Below are 26,706 nucleotides of genomic sequence, written 5' to 3'. Positions count from 1 at the left end.
TGCTTCTTCAATCTTCATGCTTCAGCTTTCACATCATCTTCCAAGTATTTTACGTCCCTCCATCATGGAACATAGCCCTTATCTGCGGGCCAGTCCCGCCGCCAAAGTCCCCAGCGCATGTCAGCGCTGTCGACGTCAGAAGCTAAAGGTTCGCTGAAACGAGTAAGCTCTGGAACGCCCGTTGATCCGCTCACCCTTCGATAGTGCGACATCCAACGGCCTTGTACCCTCTGCACCCGCGCCGGGGTCCGCTGTCTTCCTGGTTCGGCGACCCGCTGGCGACCCTACCGGCATTCGCAGGATACGCCCCCATCACCAACGGTCCAGACGCCAAACACAAGTGCCCCGAGACGCCATGCTGATTCACCCCATGCCATCGGTTCTGACCAACGTCCCGTCGAGACTCCAACTCCAGGGACACCATCGCACCGAAAGGATCGTGACTGGATATCAAGCTCGACTATATCCCTTCTGGGAGGGGTAAGGTCCCCGTAGTCACTCGCACCATGGGCGAATCTAACAACTATTCGATTAGGCATTCAGCCTCCACAATGTGGCGGCACCGGGGCCACCTGCAACCGATGCACTCCCGGGAGCCCCTTTGCGAGAGCCTGGATCTGCCTCACCGAGCGTTGAGGTTGAGACATCTGATCTTTCCGATTCAACCGTACTCGCTCCTTATGATGCGTTCTCTTCCGTTACACGGGATTTGGCTTCCCTGCTACCCAGCTTTGACGCGGCCAGTCTTCTCGTAGATACATATTTCGATCGAGCGCACTGGTTCATGTTGGTTTTCTATCAAGACGAATTTCGTCAGCGGTGGCCCAAATTGTACAGTGGCTCTTCTGAGAGGTCTTCAACATACGCCCACCATCATCTTGGCTTTCTCAGCACCTTCCTAATCGTGATTGCTATTGGGCTGCAGTACGCGGGGCCCCATCGGCGAGAGATTCTCTCGAGGTATGGGGTTGACATTAACCTCAGAGATCGCATTCTTTCTACCGTGAGATCGGGGCTTCTTGACATCATGTCCCTCGGCTCTTTAGAAGCAGTTCAAACCTGCATTCTCCTTGGTACGTATTATTTATACCATGGTGCTCCACGACTGGCATGGCCAGTATGCGGATGTGGGCTTCGTATCGCCCAGGCTCTACAATTACACCGCCGACAGAATCCCGTTCAATCGACAAACTTCCGAACTCGCAATGAAACTCGGAAAAGATGCTGGTGGGCAGTGTATGAAATTGAAACTTTCTCTGCCGTGGCATATGGGTATCCGCACAGTATTCGCGAAGACGACTGCGACGTAGAACCATTAGATCCATCGGCCAAACTTCAAAATATGCAGTCTCCAGGTTCATTCGATGAACCTCTGACGTCGGATCCAACGCTACTTTCCTACAAGTACTTCATAACCAAACTATCTACTATCACCAAGGGAGCCTTGGATGATCTGTATCGCGTTCGTTTGCATGCAGCTAGCCGGTCTCATACAGATTCACTGGATATCCAAAGAGTCGTTCGAAAGGTTGCCGACTACGACAGTCAACTCCGTCATTGGGAAGCAGATATTCCTCTACCACTCCAGTGGCGCAGGGTCGCTCACCAGTCTCATTATGCCTCTGCCGAAGAAGTCGATCGCGATATTGGAGCCTCAGGGCCTCGCTTCGAGAATCATATTTATCAACTTCAGGCTCTCGCTCTGTGGCTTGCGTATCAGAACGCACGCATTCTCACGCACCGTCCACTTCTTTCCTACACGCTGGCCGCTGGAGAACGAACCAGCAAGTATAATGGTGATGCTGCATGTTCGGTCGACCCATTTAATGCCTCTTTGAACGCTTGCCGTGATGCAGCGCTCGGCATGTCGGAGATTCTGTCAAGTCCCTTACTAGAAGTGGTTTCGGAAACATATGCGGCTTCATTCGTTAGCATTCATACATTTACAGCAGGCGTGACCCTTTGTATCCTCAGCAGCATGGATCCTCTAGGGCCACACTCTACCAAGACCAAGTCCGGACTCCGCAAGTTGATCGGCATCCAGGACAAGCTCCGATCACACTCAGTTGCAGCGCAGCAGGGACTGACCATTCTTCAGCGCCTGGTAAAATTGGTCATGGAAAAGGAACTCAGCGTAATGATGGAATTGTCTACTTCTGCAACCACTGCGCATCCAAATGAGGCGACAATAACGCATTATTCATCAAGACAGAGAATGTCGGACCAAGTCTCCGATGAACCAGCAGCTCGAAATAATGCCATTGATCCTACTGGAGTATCCACAGCAGTTGTAGGCTCCATTGCTCCGGATATACCAGCTGGAGATGGATCCGCCCATTACATGCATGATCCTGCTCTAGCAGCTGCCCTTCAAGACTTTGATCAAGGTATGCCCCTAAACCTCTTATCAATAAATTCTAATGCTGTCTATAGCCCTGTCAAACTATGCCCCTCGAGCCCAGGTAGGCTCTGATGGCAGCCCAGAAAACCCGTCATTCTGGCCGACCGCCGAGGGCTTTCCGATCCTGGAGCAGAGTTGGATGTGGGGCATAGAAGGTCCACCTTTTCATGGGGAGTATACGGGCCCAAGCCGCGGTGGCTATATATCCTGAAGGGGAGCAGTTATATTGCTTGGATCATCTTTGCGATGTGAGTGTACAGTTGGAGTGCGGATACACCCTTCAATTGGCTCCGTTGGAACAAATTACCGCATTGAGAAGGCCTTCCGCCGGAGACATCTGCGGGGTCCAGGTATAAGAACGAGGCGTCCCCGGACATACATACTCCACAACAATAAACACAATCTCATCGAAAATATTCCATCATGGCGCACAAAATTACAGTCACCCTGCCCCAGCTGGCAAAGATGATCGACCACTCGCTCCTCCACCCCACCATGACCGACGCCGACATCATAGCCGGCCTCAAAATTGCCCGCGACAATCATGTCGCAACCGCCTGCGTCAAACCGTACGCCATCCCCTTAGCCAAGAAAGAGCTCGCCGGATCAGACGTTCTGGTCTGTCCGGTCATCGGATTCCCCCACGGCAACAGTACCACCGAGATCAAAGTCCTCGAAGCCACCGCTGCAGCCAAGGCTGGTGGAGCCGAGATCGACATGGTAGTCAATGTCGGCAAGGTTCTTGGGGAGGATTGGGACTATGTGGCGGAGGAGATCCGCCAGATTAACGAGGCTGTGGTTGCCAATGGGGCTATTTTGAAGGTCATCTTCGAGAATGATTACTTACGACCTGAGCATATTGCTCGTCTATGTGAGATTTGTACTCAGATTGGAGTTGCCTTTGTCAAGACATCGACCGGATATGGGTTCGTCAAGCAGCCCGATGGTGCGTACAATTACAAGGGTGCCACCGTGCAAGCTCTCAAGCTCATGAGGGAGAAGTCGGGCGAGAAGGTTCAGATTAAAGCTGCGGGAGGAGTTCGTACATTGGATGATCTGCTGCATGTTATGAGTTTGGGTGTTACTCGCATTGGAGCCACGGCTACTGTCGCAATTTTGGAGGATGCCAGGAGACGTGGAATTGGGAATGAGCCTGTCGAGGTGGAGTTTAAGCCGATGGCGGAGGCATCCGGGGGATACTGAGATTGCATTAGCATTTTATACCCATCATTCATATTCGACTAATCAAGATTTCCCTCTCCCTTTGCCCTGATTAGGCTGTCAATGATCCTCAGCCCACTCAAAGTTGGGTTGCGATGTGGCGAAATGCTGGACGGGCTGGCTGGCTAAACTTCCCTCTTAGGTAATTCCCACCGCCGGGCGGGGTTCCACTCCGCTTCTGGCGTTCTTCATAGAGACGTCAAGTTCAAGTATGACTATATATGCTGGATTATTGCCAAAGTAATAGTAAATCTGGTCTTTATGTACCACCCAGCACAATCAACATGCCAGTCGATCCCAGCAAATACAGCGACGAAGTCCAAAAAGTGTCCAAGGACACCCCTGTGGAGGAAATCATCTACTTACTCAAACGAGACGGAGGTGTATTCATCAAGAGCCTCATCTCAGAAGAAGATGTCGACCAAGCCTCTCAAGAAGCCAAACCTCGTCTAGATGCGGATGTAGAATGGAATGGCTCTTTCTTCCCGGGTGAGTCAACTCTTTCCTCTCGTCCCTGCAACCGCTACAACTCATCGATCAGCGCAAACCCAACGTGCTCCATCCCTTATCGCGCATAGCCCGACCTATACCAAGACTCAGGTCATGAATCCTCTCTTTCACCAGGTATGCGACCATTTCCTGACCTCCAGACGATGGTACTGGTGGGGTGAAGAGAAGAAGATATCTGTCTCTAAGCCGTACGTGCATTCTTGCACGGCTATGAGAATCGGCCCCGGAGGCAAGGCGCAGCCCTTGCATCGGGATGATTACATTAATCATCGCCATCACACTGAAATCGGGCAATGGGATGATATGCGAGACATGGAGCGCGAGTCTGCCGTCGGCCTCTTTGTAGCTGGTTGTCGCGTCACGCGGGAGAATGGTGGGACGCAGTTTATTCCTCGTAGTCATCTTTGGTGGGTTAATCAACTCTTACCAATCGATTTCTATAGTTGTGTCTGACAGCCAAGCAGGGGCACGGAGCGAACTACGCCTCCAAAGGTCGAGCAATGTATTTTTGCGGATATGGAAAAAGGCGATGGGTTCATTATGCTAGCATCGGCATTCCATGGAGGGGGCTCGAACATCACCGAAGATGAGTACCGGCTGATGTTCGCTACTTTCGTTGTTCGAGGATACCTGCGCCAGGAAGAGAACCAGTTCTTGGCAGTTCCGGCGGATGTCGCGCGCAGGTATGACCGCGAGACTTTGGAGTTCATGGGCTATGCCATGAGTGAGCCGGCGTGTGGGTACGTGGAACAGATGGATCCTATCTATCATCTTTGTCCGGAGCTGAAGGAGAATGAGCGGCCGCGAGACTTTTAGTGGTATTTTCTAGGGTAGCCTTGTTTATAGAGTAAACACTGTGCCGATCTCTGGCATGTTGAAAATGTATGTACAGTGACCTGTTCCGAGGAAAGTCGCTTGATGACGGGGTGTACTCTAAGGAGCACAGCTTGGGTATATAATATGAGCTTAGTGCACTTCTGTGACTATGAGATTCCCCCACTCTTACCCAAATGGCAATGACAACCTATGACAAAATCACCACGGTAGAGACTACGAACCGGTAGGAACGTTATTACGTCCATTCCGTATAATGCATAGGAAGCATTATCCGCATCGTGACGACATCAAGCCATTTATAAACCAGCCAAACAACCCCCAATCAATACCACAGGTCGAAGAAATGAACCACGAGATCAGAGCCCTACAGACAGACAACATGGTGCACAACAACCCAACATCCCCACCTCACTTCCTATTCCGTTACACTCCTACACCATCCCAACAGGAAACCGACGATGACACCACCAAAGCCATCAAGCGCGCCCTCAGCGACAACGACATCCAGACGATTTTCTTCGTTAACCTGCTCAGCGACCACGATGATAAAGCCACCTTGTCCAATCTCAACGCCAGCCGCTGCATGCTCACTACTGAAGTGGAGAAAGATATCTATGACAAGGTTCAACGCAACGACCTAACCATCGGATACCTCACTATCCGCCGGATTCGAACGGGGTGCTGAGCGAGTCGAGATTCTGGGTGATTTGCTTCGGAAGGCATCGTGGTAGGCGCTAACACTCTATTGAACATACCTAATTGTAGTACGATAAGGACTAACCCCTAATGAACAGGTTAGCCACGCAAGTCGAGCTACCGTACCAACAAAAACAGCTCCCAGCGATGATAAGGTCTACCACCAAACCAAAACCTGTCTGTATCAGGACATACGCAAACACTTGATGGCCTCCAGTTTATCCCACGGGACGTACACCAAGTTAGATTTGATCGCTAAGACCATAGCGGAGAAGACAGTGCTAAGCGGGGACTCATCGCCCCCTCATCGCAAGCGATTCGGGGTGTTGTTTACTTGGCCGGAGGGCGGGGGTCCGTTGTCACCACGTGGTGAGTGGGATTTATCTTTGTTTTGATTGGAGAGATTCCCCATTGGTTATTTCTGGCTGATATGCATATGCATAGTCCTCCGATACCACCAGTTTGAGTTTGATCCCGTCGGGTTGTACTTACGATACAGTCTATACGTGGCTGAATTCGTGGAAGATAACTTCGAAGGGGTGCGAAAGGGTAGTGGCTTCGAGCTGGGGCAGGATCTGACGAACCAGAGGTCTATGGATGTCTACTTGCCGTGTCCTTAGCTCAAAGACTTGTGGCGTGTGTGTGACTTGAATTGGTAGTGAGATCGGGAGCCGAATGTCAGTGGCATACGGTGATAGTAATGATTGCTTAGTTATTGCCTGTTCGAACATGTATACCCCGCTGCCTGTATAAAGATACGTGCCATCCCCTAGAATAGCAATAGAAAGCAGGGTATGAACTTGGTCCGGTCCTAGTGGATAGCTAAGCAGGACCTGCCACGCAGCTACTCAACTCAGCCACTGACATGGATCCATGTGCGGCCAGCGAGACTGAGTTAATACTCAACTGCTACATGTTTCATGGTTAAGATTTCCTATGTTACATAATAGCAGTAATAAATAATACCGAAAAATCATTTCATTCGTGCATATTATAGCGATGTCCATAGGGACAGTGTCTATGTCTATGGGAAATAACAACGATCTAAATCAATCAACAGCAGCCGACATAGGGCTTCATCACTTCTAAGCTCCAATGCTCACTCCTCTAGATCGGCTCGTCCCGCGGCTCGATCAGCACTTCATTGACAGAGACATGGGCCGGCTGGCGCAGGGCGTATATAATGGAATCCGCCACATTGTCCGGCTCGAGGATCTGTGCGCCGGACGGTTCGCCATACTTCTTGACGGCCTCGGCATCTGTGGACATGCCCAGGAGGTCGGTCGCCGTGTTGCCCGGCTGCACACTGGTCACACGCAGGCCCATACCTGCTGTCTCCAAGCGGAGCGACTGCAGCGTCGCCTCAACGAAGAACTTACTGGCCGAGTAAACACCCAGGCCAGGGAATACCTTGCGTCCAGCATCGGAAGAGATCGCGACAATGTGACCACCACCACGCGAAAGCATGCCGGGCACACTTGCCGAGAGGCAGTGGAGGAGACCCTTGCAGTTGACGTCGACCGTACGCTCCCATTCTTCAGTCTGCACATTGGCCATCATGGTAAAGTACATCACTCCGGCACACGATACGATAATATCCACCGGGCCAAGTTCGTCGTTGGCCGCTTTGAAAAGAGCGTCCACCTGCTCCTTGCTCGTGACATCGGTCTTCCGGGAAATAACCTTGCCACCGTGGGCCGTGATGCGGGCCTTGAGTGATTCAAGTGCGTCGAGACGCCGAGCGGCGAGAGCTACATGGCAACCCTCTCGACCTAGAGCGGCCGCGACCGCGGCTCCAATGCCAGAAGAGGCACCCGTTACGACGGCCACCTTTCCGCTAAGCGGACCCTTGATGGCAGGCTTCGCGGTCCCGTTGAGACCTTGCTGGCGAAGCGGCGGCCGCGGCAGCCAGCCTCGAGCGAACCAGTGCCGCGTGTAGGTCTCCAGCAGAGCCCGGTCGACCTTGGGCCGTTCCACGACCGCCCGGAAAGGACGAGTGGCCGCATTGTCCAGCACGACGATGCCCCGGAGGAATTCCACCGTGGGCATGCCACTGCGGAGGATATCAACGGTGAAACCACCGTCTCCACCCTTGACCGCACTGCGCTTCTCATTCCACAGTGCTACCCAATCATCCCATGCCAGGGACTTGGTCGGGTAGCCCAGCTCATTCAGAGATGCAAAGACTGCCCGTGTATCGACTGGGTTCGGATCGCCGAGGTGGAACACGGTTTGCTCAGCGTGCGTCTGGCTGGCCAGATGCACAATGGCCTTGCTGACAAAGTCAACAGGAGTCATTTCCGCTCGCCAGCCTTCCACTTCAGGCGCGTAGCCGAGCTTGATTGATTCAACGAACAAGGCCGACAACAAATCCCAGGCATTGGCAGCACCAGTCTGGCTATGGCCGCTGATGGTTCCGGCACGGTGGATCTTCACGGGCAGTCCGCGACGACCCGCTTCGAGCACCAGCTGCTCCGCCACCCACTTGGTTTGGCCGTATCCATCCAGCAGCTTGTCAGGAACGTCGTCCACCGGGAGCATGGCGTCTTCCGGCCAGCCCTTCTCTCCGGACGGTGGGAGCACACCATTGGTGGACACATATTGTACGGTCGCACCACCCTTGCACGCCAAGCGGAGGACTTCTCGCGTACCGCCGACATTGGGCCCGCGAAGAGCCGCATAAGGGTAGACCAAGTTGACGGTGGCAGCAGCATGAACGATGACCTGCACGCGGGCGGCAAGCTCGTCGAAGGCTTCTGGGGAGAGGCCGAAGCGGGTCCGCGACAGGTTTCCGGGCAGGATCTCAACGCGCTCCATGATGGAGTCCCGCCACAGTCCCAGATCCAGGAGGTTTCGGCGAATTCTGGCCACACCACCGGGCTGGTCATCATCCGCCGGGTCCGTAAATCGGACTAAGCAGATGATGTGCGCCGAGGTGCTCTCGAGCAGATCGTGCAGGAGGAAGGCGCCAAGGAATCCCGTCACTCCCGTCAGGAGCACCGTGTCTGCGTCGGTGACCGAGCGGATGACCGCTTTGGACGGTCGGATATCATCGTCAAGAGTGGCGTCGGCCCGCAGAACCGCGGGGAGATCGGCTTGAACGGCGGCAGTATGGCCGTCGCGAATGTCACGAACGGTTTGGAGATGGCCCGCCAGAGTGGCGTTTTCCGCCAGCCGGGCGATCGGAACGCGGAAGCCAAAGTGTCGGGACATGCGCGAGGAGAGGTCCGCCAACGACAGGGAGTGTCCACCCAGATCGAAGAAATCATCGCTGGGCTTCAACAGATTGCGCGCGGTTTTAAGGGCGACCGCCCAAATGGCAGCCACTTGGTCAATGCCGATCGAATCCTTCTCCACGGGCTTTCCATTCCCGTTGACGTGGTCGGCCGTGCGTGGGGGAGGTAGGCGTTTGAGATCAACCTTGCCCGTCACATCGTGTGTGGGGAGCTCCTCCAGCTCCACCCAGAGAGACGGGATCATGTAGTGTGCCAGGGCCTGGGTGAGGGTGCGACGCGCGCCCGGGCTATTGCCCGCCTCATTGATTTCCACCACGGGGCGGTCGGTGGCGTGATCCGTGTCGCGGACAATGTATGCGACCAACTGTCGCTCCAGGCCCTCGCCATGGGCCACCACGGCACAATGGCGAACGGCGAGGTTCTTGGTGATCTCATACTCCACCTTGGCGGGCACGACGGAGTAGCCGCGCAGCTTGATCATGGATCCCACGCGACCGGTGATTTCGAGAAGGCCCGAAGGCAGCCGGCGAGCAAGATCGCCCGTCCGGTACAGACGGGACCCCGGAGTTGCATCGAAGGGGTTCTCTGTGAACGCTTTGGCAGTGGTCTCGGGAAGGTTGAGGTACCCGCGAGCCAAAAGTGGACCAGCCACATAGAGCTCCCCGCTCACCCCGTTCTCCACCGGTTGTCGGTTATCGTCCAGAATGTGGGTGTTCTTGGGGTCAATCGGAGGCCCAACCGGACAGTACAGCGCTTTCTCGTCGAGCATCTCCCGGATATCCCCGCAGGCGATCTCGTGTGTTTCACAGGCACTGTAGCAATTGAGGAGGCGGGTGTTGGGCAGGGCTTGGCTGGCGCGCCGGGCGAGATCGGTGGTCACCACCTCACCGTTGAACCACAGCGTGCGGAGATGCGGCAGGCGCGAGCCAATGTGCGGATGACGGGCGAGAACGGTCGCGAGGAGAGTAGGGGTCATGAGGGTTTCTGTGATGCGCTTGGCCGCGAGGAGGTCGACGAGGGCGGCGGGGTCGTAGCTGATGTCGTCCGGCACCGCGACGACGGCCGCTCCCCGTAACAGGGGCCGCAAGATCTCCCAGATGAAGAAGACATTACAAGCGACCCGATCGTTGGGGGTCAGGTCCTGCACGCCAAATCGTAGGTTATAGGAGAGAACCGGGGCTCTGTGGGGGTTGGCAATTCCCTTGGGCTTGCCCGTGGTTCCGGACGAATAGGAAACGAATGCCAAACGATCCAGATCGTCATCTGCGGGCGGGGGAGGCAAATCGGCAACCCCATTCGTCTCCGTGGCTGGTTCATCCAAGGAGATAAGAGGGACATCGGCCTTGATCTTGCCGACTTCGGCCCTGCAGGTGATGATGACGGCGGGGTTCCCGTCGCGGATCACATCGTCCAGCAGCTCGGGTGGGTAGGCCAGCTCGAGCACCAGAAAGGCTCCGCCGGCGCGGAGAGCAGCCAGACAGGCAATGACATAGTCACTGCTGCGCGGGAGCAAAACTCCCACCAGGGTGTCCCGTCCGACCCGGTAGTGATGCAGTCGCCGAGTCAGAGCATCGACCGCCCGATCTAATTCTGCGTAGGTATATGTGGTCTTGTCGTCTTCCAGCGCCAGCGCATCGGGAGTGGCCTGCACCTGCTTGGAAAACAGGGCCGATAGGTCTTTGGTGACATCAATGATGGTCATCGTGTATGGATGTGGGGGTCGCGTGGGGTGAAAGACGGAGGAGGGGGAGAGGAAAGAGTACGAGGGCCAGGAAAAGTGCGCCCACCGGTCGACGGCTAATAATTAAGGAGGACTAAGGGGGGTATTTAAGTCGCGAGGGCAGTACTTAAGAGACAAAAGAAAAGAAATGAGGTGTCAAATTGGTCAATTCTGCGGTGAGAGCTGGAGAGAGAAGAAAAACGCGAGGAGGATTGAGGGGACAGGTGGAAGATATAGGAAGTTGGCAGCTCACCGGCCAGCTTCCATGGCCTTCGCCTAGGAAACAAAGCAAACCGCAACCCGCCGCCGCTGGACACGAAGGGCGGCGGATTGGAAAGCTTCCCAGGAAGCGTAAGAATCCAGCCATATCTGGCAGCTGTTGAGAAGTTAGTGTGGACGAGACAGTGGGGGCTCGAGGAGGATAAGTAGCAAGTGAGAGTCTACCATCAGAGGCTCGATCACATGCAAATGACTGACATCCCAAACGGGTTTAGTGGGGGTCTCAACGTTCGCTCTTTCTGGCTGCTCAATCGAGAATACTCCAGATAATTACATCAATTGATAGGCCGATGTTCGGAAAGACAATATCGATCTCATTATGATGCCTTGGATAGCAGAAAGGATTTCCCTGGTTCTGCGGTGCACGAAAATTTGAGAAGGGGAAATTCAGTTCCTGCCAGCGGGAAATCTCGCCGGTTGCCCACCACCAATCGTGAGACTCGGGCAGCCTGCATGTGTACCCGGCTGGCTCTCGTATCCTGGGATTCCGAGTGGTCACAATGACACTAATTCCTGAGATTTTAATGATGACAATTTTTATTTTAATTTTGTCTGTGCATCTTTTGTGTGTGTGCGTGTGTGCGGTAAGCTGCATCAGCGTGCATGGATAAGCTGTACCTGACGGGACTGAACCCTCCTCCCCTCAACCGGAACAGCTTTCCCCTCTCTTTTGGCGACCGACCGGGGATTGACTCCGCACCAGCATTGAATTGTCTCCGTCAGCTCGAGACGGGGGGGAGACGGTTAGTCCCGATCGAGACAACCGATATTATTATAGACAATGCCATTGGCTGCACGGGGCACTTCTGGCGGGTCACGCTAACCCGATTCTCACCTTGGAATCAAATCCTCCGACATGTGATTGCGGGTCCCTTTTTGCGCTGTTTGTTTCCCCTTCTCTCACAGCTCTCTTTCTCTCTCTCTCTCTCCCTCTCCCTCTTTCCCAGATCTTTCCCTATCGATCCTTCACCCCCCAGTAGCCATCAGGATCACCCTTGACGCCATCGACCCTTGCAGCGGAGATGACCCAGTTCCTGTTTTTCGGGTGTCATCACTCTATCGGCGCCCGGATACTTGCATCGCCCGCAGGAACCGAGTGAGATAGCGCGTTCCAGTCCACTGTCGCTGGCTGCATCTGCCGGGATTCTTTTACCTATCACGGTAACACCTCAGACGACTGCATTCTGCAGTCACCAGCAAGGACGTGGGGAGGACATGATGTAGCTAAGTACTACTACTTGTCACCTTATCACAAAGGGAGGACAGGAAAAGCCCTCATAACTCAGGATTGGATGTTGATTCGTGTGTTCCCGGGTCACCAACACGGTGGTATCGTGGGGGTAATATTCAGCCTGCAGAGTGGTAGGTAGTATTCTGTTTTCCTTACACGGCAGTGGTCACATAGCCTGTGTAATATGCAAAGGTCAGGTCAGGTCGGTCATTCCATGCTGGCGTGGCTGTCATTGAATGAGCTATTTCCCTCAATCCTAGGCAGTCTAGACCAGCGTTTTGAATAGATAACAGCCACTGTGTGATGAGGCATTATCTGCACATTACTACGAGAGGCAGTCATCTCAGCTGTAGTAGTGACTTAGTATTGATATAGCATTAATGTTCCCATTAGACATAGAGGAGGTACACTTGATTTCTTTTTAAATCTTGAGCTTACTTCAATATTACAGATTACATCAAATTATATTTTTTCTGGCCTCATAGTATCAATATAACCATCCACGATGATGATGAAGGTTGCCTAATCTCTGCAGAGTGATAACCCGAAAGAGTACGTTGCGAGGCTTGTGAGATGCTTCTTGCCAGAATATACTCTTGAGTAATTGGTGCACTCCCATGATTACTGAAATTGTAATCATTCTTGTCAATCATTACTATATAGATTAATGGTCCTAGGATAACAACTGCAATCACAGGTTCCTTGAAGTATGAAGTGAGTTAAAGGTTGTTGCTTACCCTTGAAACTTCAACGTGGTACTATTTTCCCTCCGGAGATATATATCCGCCAGCACATAGTACTGAGAGCAGGGGATTTTGAATGTTCATCGTCCATTGCCACCCCCACCGCACTAATTGCCAATTGAATTTGCAAGTACTATGATATAAGCCCTTTCATTACTGTGTTCAAATTCTACAAATACCAATGGAATGACTCCATCCCACCGCGCACTTTGTATTGTAATCACGTGATACAACGGAGAATGATACTCCGTTGGCCTGCCCAAGATTCTTGCCTCAGGCATACATTTCGCATACTGCCTGAGGCGGTGGGCACGGTGCCGGTCGGAAGGACCCCCCTCTTCATTCCCATCCCTGGATCCATCATCGTTTCTGCTGAGAACAAAAAGGCCTCAACGGAGTAAATCAAACCCAGCATTTTACAGGTATTATGACGGTATTCTATGTTCTCATCACCATATACCTCTGTTAAGGCAATCATGGGAACGACCCTAGACATGTCGATCTGGGGGAAAGGCCCCGCGCAACCCCACTTACCCTACTCCGTACGGGGGCGTACACTGATTAAGATTATAATACATCTATTATAGTATTGCTTCTGCTTTTTATTTTTTCTTTTTGGCTGGTTGCCTACCGCGATAAATGCGGTAACCTCGACACCCGCGACGAGGATATCGACACTTCCTCCGTCAGGCGGATCCCGTTCTTGAAGGCCAATTGTCGTTCTTCCGGTGAGAAGCTGACGTCCATCAGTAGGTCCTCCGACGATCCATCGTTCCGCGAATGCTTCGTCCCCTCGCTCGGCAGGCTGGGGTCCCCTCCCACGCCAATGTTCACCTTGTATGCGTCGTCTGCTGCTGCGCGCGTCCCGAGACTGCTGAGTTTCACGCCGGTTTCCCAGCTGCGTCCGTACGCCCGTTGTCCGCCACTGGGCTTGCCGCTCGTTCCTCCCGCCCGCGATGAGTATGCCTTGAGGTGCGAAAACCACGACCCGAATAAGGATTTCATGGCGGGAATCGAGAGGGCGATTAATGTGCCGCCGACTTCGGAGGTTTCAATGGCCAGCATGGGGTCGTAGGCCCAACTGCCGTCGGAGGACCACTGGCCGACGATGACCAGCCACAGGCGAACGCAAGAAATGACAAGAACCCTAGCAGAGGGTTTTACATTAGATATGACACTGGAAGACACAGACAAGACGTTATGGACTCACAAAACACCGGGAAACATGATCAGGGATAGCTGCAGTTTGCGCTTCGGCGACACTTGCAGCATGTAGATCAACATGGAGGGCAGGGCCAACATCATGATGTCGCAGACCAGGGACAGGGCCGAGTTGGTGACATACACATCACCCCACGTGATGCAGTTGTAATCGTCGATCTGCGGCTGCCAGGCGTAGGGCCAGAGTCCCGTGACGGGCAGGCAGTGGAACAGTAGGAGGAAGAACTGGGCGAGGAATGCAGCCAGCAAGAATCCGGCGGAGAGCTTAATGGCCAGAGAGATTTTGGGGTGTCGCGAGGCCAGACGCTGGTAGAAGGCTAGACCGGACAGGCGACAGACGAACAAGGCGGTGGTGTAGAGGATGTGCATGACAAAGTCGTAGCGTTCGGTCTCGTTGACGCGGGGCAGAGTGAGGACATATTGAATGTATTCAATATGTCGACCACTGCCCATGTCGATCAGAATGATGCATAGGGCGACAATGGCAATGTAGATGGCCTATGCGGTGCCGAGTCAACCCGTCTATCCACCATGACTGCGGGGGAATTAAGGCATTGGGGCAGAAGGTATAGCATACCAGGGTAAAGACAGCCAAAGCATCGTCCCAGCCGAACTTCTTAACGAGGAAGAGACGGGCGTAGCAACGGGCGACGACGATCACGAAGGTCAGAGCGGCGACGAAGAGAATGGCAATCTTGGTGGGCCGATCGCGCGACTGGGCCAGATAGTCGGCGGTGATACCGTCCGGGATGCGACCCTCCGCCTCAGCAGTTTGAATGTCGGCGGGGATCTCAGACATGGTGATGGCTCATCCGGGGCAGCAGGTGGGAGAGAGAGACGACCGACAAGCAAGGTCTCTCAACCTGGACAAGAAAGGGGGGAGCATGGGGGGGAAGTGGATTGATAATTATGAGGGGAGTTGGTGTGCTATATTAAAAAAAAATTTGTGTGGGCATGACGACAAGACCAAGACCAAGGAACTACAAACAATTGAATTCATTCTTTTTCCGATTTAGACTTTGAAAAGAGAAAGTATTGGTAGAGCGGAATTGGATCGGGCCATCGGTACCGATCAAAGACCGTTGCGGGATCTCGATGGCTTAGTTGTAGTAGTAGATTATATTTCCAGCTGTTTCCGGCCAAGGGATTTTATTTGAGATGATTGGGCTAGTTCTAGACTGAGGAAGCCTAACAAAGTCAATTGCTAACAATTGCTAAGGATATTGAAGAATAAACGCACGTTACCTAATGGCAATCATATGATAATATGATATAGCTCAGGGGGTGAAGCTGAAAGAAATTACCGAACTGCCACTCCTGTACTCATTTCTACTCCTATCCAAGAAAATGACCCCGTGGGAAAAGCGATGCCGTACCCGCAATAAAATGTCCTGTCAGCACTTTACTATAGAAGAAATCGAGAATATGCATGCATAACAGGGAAGGGAGCAAATATCTCGGGAGCACCGGATGGGACAGGCCGGGCGGGTCGGGGTGCTCGCCTATCTGAGATCCACCCTTGGCACTTGCTTTTCTTGCTCGCCTGACACACTTGCCTGTCTAGGCATGTTTTGCCCTGAAAAGCTTATTACTCTACTGAATTAGATGAAAATCAAAAATCAATTTCGATCTCTCCTTCCTTGATTCTCTAAGTATTTCTCTCGTGAACATTACCTAGAAATTGGACACTGTCTATTCAAAGTCACAGGTGTAGTGGCTCAACTGTCACGGAAGGTTGTGGCGGCCGGTCCGTGTCCACCCACCCTCTTAGTTTGCCGATGTACTTTCCCTTTCTGTTTTCAGTGTACTGCTGGTTGCTCCCCACATCATCCAGATTTTTGACGGCTTTACGCAACCAATTAATCTACTGACTATGGCTAGGATCCAATCATCTCCTCCAGTCGGATTCTTTCTCCATCTCTCTCCTCAATAGTCGCATTCTTAGTTTGCCCCCCTTTGTCGGCACTAGATCCATAACCGTACGTCTCCTACAAGTCACGGTCCCTTGCATGATGCCGGTCGCCGTTGGTGCCTGTTCGCGCCAACCTTTTTAACCAACCACAACTCATCTGCTTTGCTTTTCTTTTCCCTCCCCTGTCTCATCTTCCCTACTAAATCTCTTTTTCCACGTGGCAGCGATCTGCAGGGAATCGAGAAAAGAAAAATAAACTGACGATCGGCCATGCCTTCCTTTGCCTCTTGGCTTCTCACCACCGGGTTGGCTGCTGTGGCCAACGCCATCACCTCCAATGACTCCCTCGTGGCCCAGCAGATTGATACCCAACCCTTCCCCTATGACTTCCCCAAATTGGGCGTCAATGGCTCCGATCTCTTCCCTATGCGGGACTGCCATGGCTTCACTCTCGAGGAGGCCAGCATCGATGACATCCAGGCTCAGCTGAAGGCCGGTCGCTTCACCGGCTCCCAGCTGCTGCAGTGCTACCTCGAGCGCATCTACCAGGTCCAGCCCTACACCAAGTAAGTATTCCCCCCTATCCTTATCACAAAGATGTGTTTAGCTCATTCAGTGTGTCAGTGCCGTGCTGCAGTTCAACCCCGACGCCATGGCGATCGCCGAGGCGCTGGATGCCGAACGCAAGCAGGGTACCGTGCGCGGTCCCCTGCACGGCATCCCCTTCCTGGTCAAGGACAACATCGCCAGTAAGGACAAGATGGAGACCACCGCGGGCAGCTGGGCCCTGGTTGGCTCCGTCGTCCCTCGCGATTCTCACGTGGTCCATCGCCTGCGCGAGGCGGGTGCTGTCCTCCTGGGCAAGGCCACGCTCAGTGAGTGGGCTGACATGCGCTCCAACGACTACTCCGAGGGCTACTCGGGCCGTGGTGGCCAGTGCCGCAACCCCTACAACTTCACCGTCAACCCCGGTGGCAGTAGTTCCGGTTCCGGTGTGGCTGTCACCAGCAACCAGGTGCCCTTTGCTCTCGGTACCGAGACTGATGGTAGTGGTAAGTTTTACACATCGAAAGGAGTTTAAGAGGATATGCTAATATGGAGTGCCAGTGATCAACCCGGCCGAGCGCTCAAACGTCGTCGGCATCAAGCCCACTGTCGGTCTCACCTCCCGTGCCGGTGTCATCCCCGAGTCCCTGCACCAGGACACGGTCGGCACTTTTGGCAAGACGGTGCGCGATGCAGCCTATGCTCTGGATGCCATCTACGGCATTGACCCCCGCGACAACGAGACCTATGCCCAGCAGGGCAAGACCCCAGCTGGCGGTTACGCCCAGTTCCTGACCAACCAGACGGCCCTCAAGGGCGCCGTGTTCGGTCTCCCCTGGTTGTCTTTCTGGCAGTACAATGATGCGGCCCAGAACGCTCAGCTGATGGAGCTGTTGGCGCTGATCGAGGCGGCGGGTGCCACCATCATCAACGGCACTGAGCTGCCGCACTATAAGGAGATTGTCGACCCGTCCGGCTGGAACTGGGACTACGGCACCACGCGCGGCTACCCCAACCAGTCCGAGTACTCGTACGTCAAGGTGGACTTCTACAACAACATCCGGGACTACCTGGCGGAGCTGAACAACACCAACATGCGGTCGCTGGAGGATATTGTGCAGTACAACATTGACAATGCCGGCAGTGAGGGTGGTGTTCCCGGTGTGAACCCGGCGTTTGCCTCGGGCCAAGACGGATTCTTGGCGTCGCTAGCCACCAAGGGCGAGATGAACGAGACCTACTGGCAGGCCCTGGAGTACTGCCACCGCACCTCTCGGGAGGAAGGTATTGATGCTGCTCTGCACTACCAGGGTCGTAACCTCACGGCGCTGCTGGTGCCTCCGGACTTTGCCCCCTCCATCGAGATTGCCGCGCAGGCGGGCTACCCGGTGGTCACGCTCCCCGCGGGCATCAACAAGGACTCGCACATGCCCTACGGACTGGCGTTGATGGGCACGGCCTACTCGGAGGCGACGCTGATCAAGTATGCCAGCGCGATCGAGGACGTGCAGCTGTCGTCCAACACGCCGTGGAAGCGCAGCCTGGCCACGTGGAGTGGCTATCTGGATCGGAACATTCCGGTGAACTAAACGATGTACTTTGTACTTTTTCTTTTTCCAAGTGATAGAAAGGGGAAGCAGGGAAATTCGCTGCATCTCCCCGCGTAATTAATGGTTAATGGGAAAATAGAATTCGACCTTATGGTGACTCGTGCGATCTAAGTCGTGGGTATTAATAATAATGGTTCGTAGGAGGCAATTTAAACTTTTGGCACCCGTTGGTGATGGGAAAATAATGTCGTGTTCCACGACGGCATCGGAAGTTTACCTTGGCGTGCCAAGACTGGTAGCCAGCTCTGGGCCGTAACACCGTGCCAGTCACCGCGCGGGCAGTGTTGCTGGGATGGTGGTTCTGGAAGTCCGACCGGGGGAAGATTCTGCGAATGAAGCCGCAGGAGCATCCCCACGTGGGCCCGCTGTGTGCACTGATAGGATTAGTGGAGACGTGCCCGTTCCGCCCAGCCTGCCAAGACACGCCTCCTCGGGTCCGCCCAGACTTCACTGCGAGTATATCTGGGAATCTAACCAATATACCTTCATCATATCTACTTAAGCGACAGCAGGCAGTGCGGATGCCAAGCCACCGCCCAGACATGCCCAGCAGGGCCATCCTGTGCGACTGGTGGCGGTAATCTTGTAACACTCTTGTTAGTACCAGTTGGTATCCCGAAAGTCAGTCTCCTTCTGGTAGTACCTGATCCTGCTCCGTGGCTTTGCTGTGAAATGCTGGAGCTCTGCGCGAAATTCCGAGTCTGGCCCTGTCATACCCTCTGTAATCCGTGTATTCCCCGACACCCTGGACAGTCCCGTCGAGGTCAGCTTTCCGCCCTGGTTCTTCGAATCATCGGTCTCCAAGCAGGAACGTGTCCGACCTCAGCTCCCTGACATGGATGACATGGAGGAGGACTGAATTGCCTCCATCCTCCACCCGTAAACTCTCCCGGAGCACGTGGCCCTCAGTAGAGTGAATGTCCTGCCCGGTCTGATGGCCTCCGCTGGTCACATAAAGTGAGCTGGACCGCAGGGAAAGGTTCATGAGGCTGTCCGTCAGATTCCTTCTCTCCATCCTCCCTTCCATCTTTCCTTCTCATCCTCCTCCTCCCTTCTCCTTTGGCAGGGCTCGCAGCCAAAGACAAGACAAGTCATCATGGCGGTCCTGCACGAGTACGACTACGTCTTCGCCATCGGCACCTTGTTTGCCATGTTGGATGCCTACAACAACGGTGCAAGTGAGTGGTGACACCAAAGTCATGTGCTTACCCGGATTGGATGGACCTTTACTGACATGACCTCTTGTGTTTGAATCCAGACGATGTGGCCAACTCCTGGGCAACCAGTGTCTCCTCCCGCTCCGTCTCTTATCGCCAGGCTATGGTCTTTGGTACCGTCTTCGAGATGCTGGGCGCCATCTGTGTCGGAGCTCGTACCGCTGATACCATCAAGAACGGCATCATCCCCAACTCCGCCTTCCAGGGCAATGCGGGCGTGCAGATGCTAGCCTTCACCTGTGCCTTGGCTGCCGCATCCACCTGGGTGATGTGGTGTACGCGCCACTCCGCCCATGTCTCCTCGACTTACTCCCTGATCTCTGCCGTCGCCGGCGTGGGTGTGGCTACCGTGGGTGCCTCTCACGTGCAGTGGGGTTGGAATGATGGCAAGGGCTTAGGTGCCATCTTCGCCGGGCTGGGAATGGCCCCCGTCATCTCGGGAGGTTTCGCGGCTATCATCTTCATGCTCATTAAGTTGGTCGTGCTCATCCGCAAGAACCCCATCCCCTGGGCGGTCTACAGTTCCCCCTTCTTCTTCCTCATCGCCGCCACGATCTGTACCCTGTCGATCGTCTACAAGGGCTCTCCCAGTCTGGGTCTGTCCAAGAAGCCTAGTTGGTACATTGCGGCGGTCACCATGGGCACCGGTGGAGGCGTCATGCTTCTCTCTGCCATCTTCTTCGTTCCCTTTGTGTACTCCCGCGTCATCAGAAAGGATCACAGTGTGAAGTGGTGGATGTTCATCATGGGCCCCATGCTGCTGACCCGCCCCGTTGTCACTCATGGCGAACAGGCCAAGGTTCCGGACTACGCCGTCGTGCAGGGAAGCTCCGAAGACCTCACGCTAGGCTCCCCGGATACTCTCCGCGGCGATGATGTCAAGCGGTCCACCCAGGCTGGCGTCGAGTCAATCCAGTCCCGCAGTGAAGAAGGCGAGAAGCGCATGGTGGCGGGAGAATCTCAGCAACTGACCTACAAGGAACTCATGGAACAATCCGACCGTCGGCTGCGGGAGCGGCTGCTCAAGAAGCGTGGACCCCTGGGCTGGGCGATGCGTACTCTCCGCGACAACCCTATGGGAGCCGGCCAGCTGTATGAGGTGCATAATATGGTGATTCTGGCGAAGCGCATTCCCGCGATGATTGTCTGTGGACTTCTCTACGGTCTGCACTATGATATTCACGCTGCTCAGTCTGGTATTGCGGGCACCCCCGAAGGCAAGCGCATGCAGCGCGTGTACAGCCACGCTGCAAAGTATCCCAACGAAGTCGAGCACACCTACTCGTTCATCCAAGTCTTGACCGCTTGCACTGCCTCCTTTGCTCATGGTGCCAACGACATTGGTAACTCGGTCGGTCCTTGGGCGGTCATCTACTCGGCCTGGTCCACGGGCAACGCAGCGGCAGCCAAGGCACCGGTGCCCATATGGCAGTTGGCGGTGCTGTCAGGATGTATCTCGATCGGGTTGATCACGTACGGCTACAACATCATGAAGGGTAAGTCGATACCATCGTGGGGATTGTCATGTGTACTAATGGAGTATAGTCATGGGCAACAAGATCACCTACCACTCGCCGAGTCGCGGTTGTTCGATGGAGATGGGAGCTGCGATTACCGTTCTCGTCTTCTCACAGTACTCACTGCCGGTGTCGACCTCCATGTGCATCACGGGCGCTACCGTCGGAGTAGGACTGTGCAATGGCACACTCAAGGCCGTCAACTTCCAGCGAGTCGGGCTGCTGCTGCTGGCGTGGATCATGACGATTCCCATCGCGGGCACGTTGGGTGGAATTCTGATGGGATTGTTCATCAATGCGCCGCATTTCTCATCGTAGATTTTTTTCTGATGTAATTAACCTTCTGATATCTTTCTGATCGATGGATCAAGGCCTGGTGTGGCACGGAGTTTGTTTCTGTTCTTACTACAATACCCCGATAATGTGATACTTCTACTGCCACCAATTCTGCACGTCCAGCAATTGTATAAGCGTACCGATGAAGGTGATTGGCCGATTGATCGAGATACGCCGTGGGTTCGGGACGAGGCCCGTCTCGAGCAGTCTGGCCGATATCGCAGCACGACGATTGGCTTTGGATGAGGGGGACGGCTTATCAGCACGACATCTCATGAGGGGTCTCCAAGGGACCCTGCATTAACACTTCTATATAGGATTCAACACCCTCAACTTGGATTCTGACCATCATTCTACCACCATGGGCAGTATCATCGAACCTCGCTACCGCCTGGGAGTGGATGTAGGCGGTCCGTCTCTAACCCCACCACCCACTTTTACTTCAACTGTCTCACTGACAGTTTACATCCAGGAACCAACACCGACGCCGTTCTCATCCGTCTCGATCCCGTCGCCATCGTTGCCTCGCACAAAGCACCCACTACTTCAGATGTCACCACCGGCATCACCACCGCCGTTCAGGCCGTCATTGCAGCAGCAAAAGTGCCCCTCTCGTCCATCGGATGCGTCATCATCGGGACTACCCACTTTGTCAATGCTGTCGTACAGCGCTCACCATCTCTACGCCGTGTCGCTGTAATTCGACTATGTGGAGGTCCCGATGAGGGATTCGGTCGCAATATCCCTCCCTTTGTCGACTTTCCCCTCGATCTGCGTGCGCGTATTGAAGCATCGCGGCCCTACTTCTGCCATGGCGGATACCAGATCTCTGGGGAGGAGATCAGCCCCCTGGATGAGGCGGAGCTTGAGAGCATAGCGGTGCAGTTGGTCAATGATGATATTTCGAACGTGGTGATCGCCGGAATGTATGCGCCATTGGATCATCGTCAGGAGATGAGGGCAAAAGATGTTCTTTTGCGATCGATGGAGAAGCATGCTGGTCCTTCATGCAAAGCGCGGATTACTCTCTCGCACGAGGTGTCTGGTTTGGGCTTCCTGGCTAGAGAGAACGCGGCCATTCTGAACGCCACCCTGCGTCCACTGGCCGAACGAACGATCTATGGCTTTCAAAAGGCCATGGAGGATATCTTCCAGGATGTTCCGTATACTCTGTATCTGACACAGAATGACGGAAGTGTTCTCAGTGCGGCTGAGGCAGTTCATCTCCCCATCCGGACGTTCAATTCAGGCCCGACCAACTCTATCCGTGGTGGGGAGTTTCTCTGGCGTGCGGCTACCGAAGCTGCGCAGCTGCAGAAAGAGCAGACAACGCGCACAGAACCATTGGTGGTCATCGACATTGGCGGAACCACCTCTGACAGCGGCCTACTCCTACCTAACGGCCTGCCACAGATGAGCTCAGTGACGAGTCTGGTCGGGGGTGTGCGCACCAACTTTGCTCTACCCGCGGTGGAAAGCATCGGGCTAGGTGGAGGGAGTATTGTCCGCAACATCGGACAAGATGATTGTTCCGTGGGTCCGGATAGTGTAGCCCACGAACTGTTCGAGAAAGCCCGGATGTTCGGTGGAGAGTACCTCACTGCGACCGATATCGCTGTGGCATCTGCTGTCAATGGCGTGACGGAGATGAACCCACTGAAAGGAATGGGCGATACCTCCAGACTAGAGGATATAAACCTGCAAATGGTGAATCAGGCACAATCCCTCATGCGCCGCAAGATCGAGGAGCTCGTCGATCGTACCAAAATTCATAAAGACGACGTGGACGTGCTCATCGTTGGCGGCGGGGCACCTATCATTCGCACCGATGAACCTTTGCTAGGTGTCCGACGAGTAGAGACCGTCAAGGGCGGGGAAGTCGCCAATGCTGTGGGTGCTGCTATCTCGCGCGTCTCGGGTGTAGTGGATACGGTCGTTGATACCTCGAACCGCACTGTCAAAGAGGCACAGGAGGCTGTCTCCCAAATGGCGATTGACAAAGCACTTGGCAACGGTGCTCGGCCGGAAACAGTACAGGTGGCGGAGGTGACCATGCTACCCATTCAGTATGTCGAAGCTAAGGCACGCATTGTGGTGCGGGCCGTGGGGGAGCTGGACATTGTATCGACATCATTCGCAGACAAAGCCATTCCTGTCCCAGACGAAGAAGTCCCTGACACAGACACTATTGCTCTTCCACTTCATACACTCAATCTAGCAACCCCCCAACCCGACCTTCACGCCTACCGCCCTCACATCCAAAACAACCAATGGATCATCTCCCCCACCGACCTCGACTTCATCACCCGCGGCTGTAAAATCCTCGGCTGCGGCGGCGGCGGCGATCCCTACCAGGAATACCTAAAAGCTAAAGCTTACCTACAAAGCCACCCCGGTACCGTCCGCATTATATCCCCGGACTCCCTACCCGACGGCAGCCTCGTCGGCTGGACCGGCTGCATGGGCAGTCCGGAAGTGAGCATGGAGCGACTCGAGAACAGCGAGTGTCTACAAGCCCACGAAGAACTAATGAGGGTGACCGGCAGTGATCCAGTCTCCGCATTCCTAGCCTTGGAGATTGGTGGTGGCAACGGCATGGTAAATCTCGGTGTCGCCGCACATTACGGCGTTCCCTGTCTAGATGCAGATTACATGGGTCGTGCGTATCCCACCATGTGGCAGGTTACACCAAATGTGTATGATTCCCCGAGGGGAGAGGCGCTCGTTCCGGCGGCGATCGCTAGTGGCGATGGTACGTGCATGACGATGACGAGATCGCGCACGGATCGGCTGGTGGATAAGGCGATGCGTGCAGCGGTTGTTGAGATGGGGTGTCGCGCAGGCAGTGCGGGTCCGCCTCATCGAGCGGAACGGGTACGACAGCAGGCGATTCGGAATACGGTTTCCCTGGCGTGGTGGATTGGAAGAGCTGTGACTCTGGAGAAGAATATTGCGGATAAGGCGATGCGGATTGTGGAAGCGGCGGGTGGACCGGAGAGTGGTGCCATACTGGGCGAGGGCAAGGTGGTTAGTGTGTCAAGGGTGTTGAAGACGGGCCATTCTTACGGTGTGTTGGAAGTAGATGGGCGGTTGAGTGATGGACGCAAAGCGACGCTGAACATTCCGTTCAAGAATGAGAATGCCTACGTCGAGGCAGTGCTGGAAAATGGCGAGAAGAAGATCCTGGCTGCCGTGCCGGATCTGATTGTTGTGTTGGATGCGGAGTCTGGAGCTGGACTGGGGACCCCTGAGTTCAAGTATGGGCTTAAGGTGGTGGTGTTGGCTATCGCAGCGTCGCCAAGATGGACGGATACGCCGCGGGGGATGGAGTTAGGCGGACCCAAGTCGATGGGATTCGAAGAGGTGGAATATGTTCCGATTGGAAAGTATTGCGAGCCGCGGAGCGTGATTGATGTGTTTGGATAGACCAGCTATATTGCAGGTTGGTTTAGAAGAGAACATAGTAGATAGAGAATTGTGTTGATTCATATATGAATGGCTGCAATATCCATCGTCAAGCACATATACAAAGCGTACAATCCCTCCCCACAGGCAGTGAACCGATACCTATCGATCACTCACACTAACCCTAACACTATTCTTCACATGAATCCCAGCATTCGCATCCACCCACAACGCCTCCTGACTGGCATTATCCCCAATACTCGCCCGCGCCTCATTGGGATAACTATCCGGCCCCTCGTACAGATGGTGGTCGCCACTAACAGGCACATTCTGCAAATGCAGATCCGGACCACCATTACTCCCTGGTGTCTGATCCGTTCCTTTCCGGGTACTGCCCGCCACAGCACCGACTAGACCCTTCAATGCTGGCAACGACAGGGCGATGATGGCCGTGCTGACTTCGGTATCGGACCACACCATCACGACGGAGAAGTACCATGTTGCGTCGGTTTTCTGGATAGCGGGGATCATGGAGATGATGCGGGCGACGGAGGTCCTGGATGTATTAGTTGAGATGTATTATTTGTATATGGCAGTGGTACTCACATCACGGCACTGGATTGAGAGTTCAAGGGTTAGTAAAGGTCCACCGAGAAAAGTTAATAGAGGATGTGAACCTACAAAACACCAAAACACAACACCACACTCAGCGCAGCCTTGCGCGTTGCATTCGCCTTGATTGAAAGCACAATCTTGACCGGTAGCAGCAGGATAAGCGAGTCGCAGATGATAGTCATCGCAGCAGTGGAGATAAACACCGTCTTCGATCCCAGACACTTCCCGGTAGCACCGCCCCAGAGCGCAGCGAGCGGGATACATTGCAGAGCGATGATGAGGACCTGGGCGAGCATAACGGCTGTGACGAAGGCAAGCGAGATTCGGAGGTACAGTTGAAACTGAGGCATCGGGTTCAATCGACGGTAAAAGGCCAGTCCGGATAGTCGACACACCCACAATGCGATCATGTATACCAGCTGCGCAGAGACGAGCCATTTGTACAGCAGTGGGGTTTCGGCGGTATCGAGGGCCCAGACGTGTAGGCCGGCGCCGTAGCGGAGGACTTGGGTTGTGAGGGCCATGACGACGATGTTTAAGAGCTGTCATTTTGATTATTGTCAGGCTTTGTGTCCCTGGTGGGAATTTGGTAGGTATCCTACCATCGCTATGCAGATGAGTCCATCGTCCCAGCCAAAACTGCGGATCATGAACCATCGCGCATAGACTCGAATCAGGACAACCACTCCAGACAGTGCCGTCACGACTCCAATTCCGATCCTCGCCGCAGGGCGTCGGTCCTGCGCCAGGAACTCGGGCGTTAGGTCAGGTGTGCTGGTCGACGCCATGGCAGATGCAGGGCCGCTACATGAAGGCGAAAGATGTCGAGGGGCGCGGACACGGAAGTTCTTCAGACATTTGGTGGGTAGGATATGGAAGGGTTTTTGTCTGCCGTATCTTCCTGCAGGAACAAGGGTGTCAAAGACTAATGCAGGATTGCAGAGCCGTCGCGAAAGGATGAGGAAAAGCCGACAATCCTCATAAATGAGTAGTGGGACCCTCCTGGGGACGGATGCACTCAATCTGTCTTCCGGCAAGACCACAAAGGGTATTATGAAAGGTCTGGATCGAGGGGTTGGCTTGCTTGTTCCTTGCTGGTGACACATGGGTCCACTCGATCCTTTCACGTCATGGAACCTGGGTGGAAACGCTATCGATATTGACCGTACATGATTTGCTGGATACGAAGAGAAGCTCGCTTCGATTCCACCGCGCCCCGTCAATGCAGGCTAGATTCAAGGGGAACAATTGGCCACGGCGTCCCGAATCTCCACTGAACGTTTGCCATCTCCGAGGGTGGGCCTTTCTTCATGTCACTGCCATGTGTATGCTGAACGGATAAATTGCGAAACCTAATGAGTGCTGCTTTCCATCATACTGACTGACTGAAGTGTTCATCCTAGTTTGACGGATATGGAACCTGTCCTATTGAAGCTGCTCGCTTAAAACCTAA

General features: G+C 54.2%; 10 protein-coding genes across 10 annotated transcripts; 7 read left to right on the top strand and 3 right to left on the bottom strand.

Moving 5' to 3' along the window:
* Positions 1 to 16: 16 nt before the first annotated feature.
* On the top strand, positions 17 to 2,718 carry BO88DRAFT_480324 (transcription factor domain-containing protein; the record flags this gene model as incomplete). The annotated part of the gene is made up of 4 exons (XM_025712137.1): positions 17 to 148; positions 536 to 1,003; positions 1,172 to 2,387; positions 2,434 to 2,718. 4 exons carry the CDS (start codon positions 17 to 19, stop codon positions 2,610 to 2,612), a joined length of 1,995 nt encoding a protein of 664 aa, XP_025563951.1. The 3' UTR covers positions 2,613 to 2,718.
* On the top strand, positions 2,416 to 3,638 carry BO88DRAFT_403804 (2-deoxyribose-5-phosphate aldolase). Its single transcript, XM_025706449.1, has one exon. The coding sequence runs from the start codon at positions 2,825 to 2,827 to the stop codon at positions 3,602 to 3,604; it is 780 nt and encodes a 259-aa protein (XP_025563950.1). The 5' UTR covers positions 2,416 to 2,824; the 3' UTR covers positions 3,605 to 3,638.
* Positions 3,639 to 3,846: 208 nt separating this feature from the next.
* BO88DRAFT_486960 (phytanoyl-CoA dioxygenase family protein) lies at positions 3,847 to 4,992 on the top strand. Its single transcript, XM_025712505.1, has 3 exons — positions 3,847 to 4,111; positions 4,164 to 4,539; positions 4,597 to 4,992. Exons 1-3 carry the CDS (start codon positions 3,907 to 3,909, stop codon positions 4,946 to 4,948), a joined length of 933 nt encoding a protein of 310 aa, XP_025563949.1. The 5' UTR covers positions 3,847 to 3,906; the 3' UTR covers positions 4,949 to 4,992.
* A 356-nt stretch (positions 4,993 to 5,348) lies between these two features.
* Positions 5,349 to 6,285, top strand: BO88DRAFT_486959 (uncharacterized protein; the record flags this gene model as incomplete). The annotated part of the gene is made up of 3 exons (XM_025712504.1): positions 5,349 to 5,647; positions 5,769 to 6,034; positions 6,110 to 6,285. 3 exons carry the CDS (start codon positions 5,349 to 5,351, stop codon positions 6,283 to 6,285), a joined length of 741 nt encoding a protein of 246 aa, XP_025563948.1.
* A 487-nt stretch (positions 6,286 to 6,772) lies between these two features.
* Positions 6,773 to 10,603, bottom strand: BO88DRAFT_338077 (non-ribosomal peptide synthetase; the record flags this gene model as incomplete). The annotated part of the gene is made up of 1 exon (XM_025702968.1): positions 6,773 to 10,603. The coding sequence occupies one exon, from the start codon at positions 10,601 to 10,603 to the stop codon at positions 6,773 to 6,775; it is 3,831 nt and encodes a 1,276-aa protein (XP_025563947.1).
* Positions 10,604 to 13,448: 2,845 nt separating this feature from the next.
* BO88DRAFT_403799 (uncharacterized protein) lies at positions 13,449 to 15,025 on the bottom strand. Its single transcript, XM_025706448.1, has 3 exons — positions 14,673 to 15,025; positions 14,085 to 14,593; positions 13,449 to 14,021 (listed from the first exon to the last, which is right to left on the bottom strand). The coding sequence occupies exons 1-3, from the start codon at positions 14,892 to 14,894 to the stop codon at positions 13,502 to 13,504; spliced, it is 1,251 nt and encodes a 416-aa protein (XP_025563946.1). The 5' UTR covers positions 14,895 to 15,025; the 3' UTR covers positions 13,449 to 13,501.
* Positions 15,026 to 16,013: 988 nt separating this feature from the next.
* On the top strand, positions 16,014 to 18,265 carry BO88DRAFT_434390 (amidase family protein). The gene is made up of 4 exons (XM_025709477.1): positions 16,014 to 16,074; positions 16,232 to 16,573; positions 16,632 to 17,059; positions 17,115 to 18,265. The coding sequence occupies exons 2-4, from the start codon at positions 16,278 to 16,280 to the stop codon at positions 18,140 to 18,142; spliced, it is 1,752 nt and encodes a 583-aa protein (XP_025563945.1). The 5' UTR covers positions 16,014 to 16,074; positions 16,232 to 16,277; the 3' UTR covers positions 18,143 to 18,265.
* Positions 18,266 to 18,858: 593 nt separating this feature from the next.
* Positions 18,859 to 21,342, top strand: BO88DRAFT_403796 (sodium/phosphate symporter). Its single transcript, XM_025706447.1, has 3 exons — positions 18,859 to 19,341; positions 19,422 to 20,876; positions 20,926 to 21,342. Exons 1-3 carry the CDS (start codon positions 19,260 to 19,262, stop codon positions 21,213 to 21,215), a joined length of 1,827 nt encoding a protein of 608 aa, XP_025563944.1. The 5' UTR covers positions 18,859 to 19,259; the 3' UTR covers positions 21,216 to 21,342.
* A 252-nt stretch (positions 21,343 to 21,594) lies between these two features.
* BO88DRAFT_424441 (hydantoinase/oxoprolinase) lies at positions 21,595 to 24,659 on the top strand (the record flags this gene model as incomplete). Its single annotated transcript, XM_025708737.1, has 2 exons — positions 21,595 to 21,643; positions 21,706 to 24,659. 2 exons carry the CDS (start codon positions 21,595 to 21,597, stop codon positions 24,657 to 24,659), a joined length of 3,003 nt encoding a protein of 1,000 aa, XP_025563943.1.
* A 119-nt stretch (positions 24,660 to 24,778) lies between these two features.
* Positions 24,779 to 26,109, bottom strand: BO88DRAFT_486954 (uncharacterized protein). The gene is made up of 4 exons (XM_025712503.1): positions 25,856 to 26,109; positions 25,320 to 25,795; positions 25,245 to 25,253; positions 24,779 to 25,194 (listed from the first exon to the last, which is right to left on the bottom strand). Exons 1-4 carry the CDS (start codon positions 26,039 to 26,041, stop codon positions 24,801 to 24,803), a joined length of 1,065 nt encoding a protein of 354 aa, XP_025563942.1. The 5' UTR covers positions 26,042 to 26,109; the 3' UTR covers positions 24,779 to 24,800.
* Positions 26,110 to 26,706: the final 597 nt, after the last annotated feature.

The sequence above is a fragment of the Aspergillus vadensis genome (genome assembly GCF_003184925.1).
Source record: "Aspergillus vadensis CBS 113365 unplaced genomic scaffold BO88scaffold_8, whole genome shotgun sequence".
Lineage (NCBI taxonomy): Eukaryota > Fungi > Ascomycota > Eurotiomycetes > Eurotiales > Aspergillaceae > Aspergillus > Aspergillus vadensis.
Note: the sequence above shows the minus strand (reverse complement) of the source record. Positions and strands in the feature narration are given on the sequence as shown.

Bases quoted from the DNA above. Each gene is read 5' to 3' on its own strand.
- BO88DRAFT_486954 (XM_025712503.1), bottom strand. From the start codon at position 26,041: ATGGCGTCGACCAGCACACCTGACCTAACGCCCGAGTTCCTGGCGCAG. The intron at 25,796-25,855 runs GTAGGATACCTA...TCAAAATGACAG, and splicing joins GACTCATCTGCATAGCGATG to CTCTTAAACATCGTCGTCAT.
- BO88DRAFT_403799 (XM_025706448.1), bottom strand. From the start codon at position 14,894: ATGTCTGAGATCCCCGCCGACATTCAAACTGCTGAGGCGGAGGGTCGC. The intron at 14,594-14,672 runs GTATGCTATACC...GGCACCGCATAG, and splicing joins CTTTGGCTGTCTTTACCCTG to GCCATCTACATTGCCATTGT. The intron at 14,022-14,084 runs GTGAGTCCATAA...ACCCTCTGCTAG, and splicing joins ATCATGTTTCCCGGTGTTTT to GGTTCTTGTCATTTCTTGCG.
- BO88DRAFT_403804 (XM_025706449.1), top strand. From the start codon at position 2,825: ATGGCGCACAAAATTACAGTCACCCTGCCCCAGCTGGCAAAGATGATC.
- BO88DRAFT_434390 (XM_025709477.1), top strand. From the start codon at position 16,278: ATGCCTTCCTTTGCCTCTTGGCTTCTCACCACCGGGTTGGCTGCTGTG. The intron at 16,574-16,631 runs GTAAGTATTCCC...TCAGTGTGTCAG, and splicing joins CAGGTCCAGCCCTACACCAA to TGCCGTGCTGCAGTTCAACC. The intron at 17,060-17,114 runs GTAAGTTTTACA...ATGGAGTGCCAG, and splicing joins TACCGAGACTGATGGTAGTG to TGATCAACCCGGCCGAGCGC.
- BO88DRAFT_403796 (XM_025706447.1), top strand. From the start codon at position 19,260: ATGGCGGTCCTGCACGAGTACGACTACGTCTTCGCCATCGGCACCTTG. The intron at 19,342-19,421 runs GTGAGTGGTGAC...GTTTGAATCCAG, and splicing joins TGCCTACAACAACGGTGCAA to ACGATGTGGCCAACTCCTGG. The intron at 20,877-20,925 runs GTAAGTCGATAC...AATGGAGTATAG, and splicing joins CGGCTACAACATCATGAAGG to TCATGGGCAACAAGATCACC.
- BO88DRAFT_486960 (XM_025712505.1), top strand. From the start codon at position 3,907: ATGCCAGTCGATCCCAGCAAATACAGCGACGAAGTCCAAAAAGTGTCC. The intron at 4,112-4,163 runs GTGAGTCAACTC...CTCATCGATCAG, and splicing joins GAATGGCTCTTTCTTCCCGG to CGCAAACCCAACGTGCTCCA. The intron at 4,540-4,596 runs GTGGGTTAATCA...ACAGCCAAGCAG, and splicing joins ATTCCTCGTAGTCATCTTTG to GGGCACGGAGCGAACTACGC.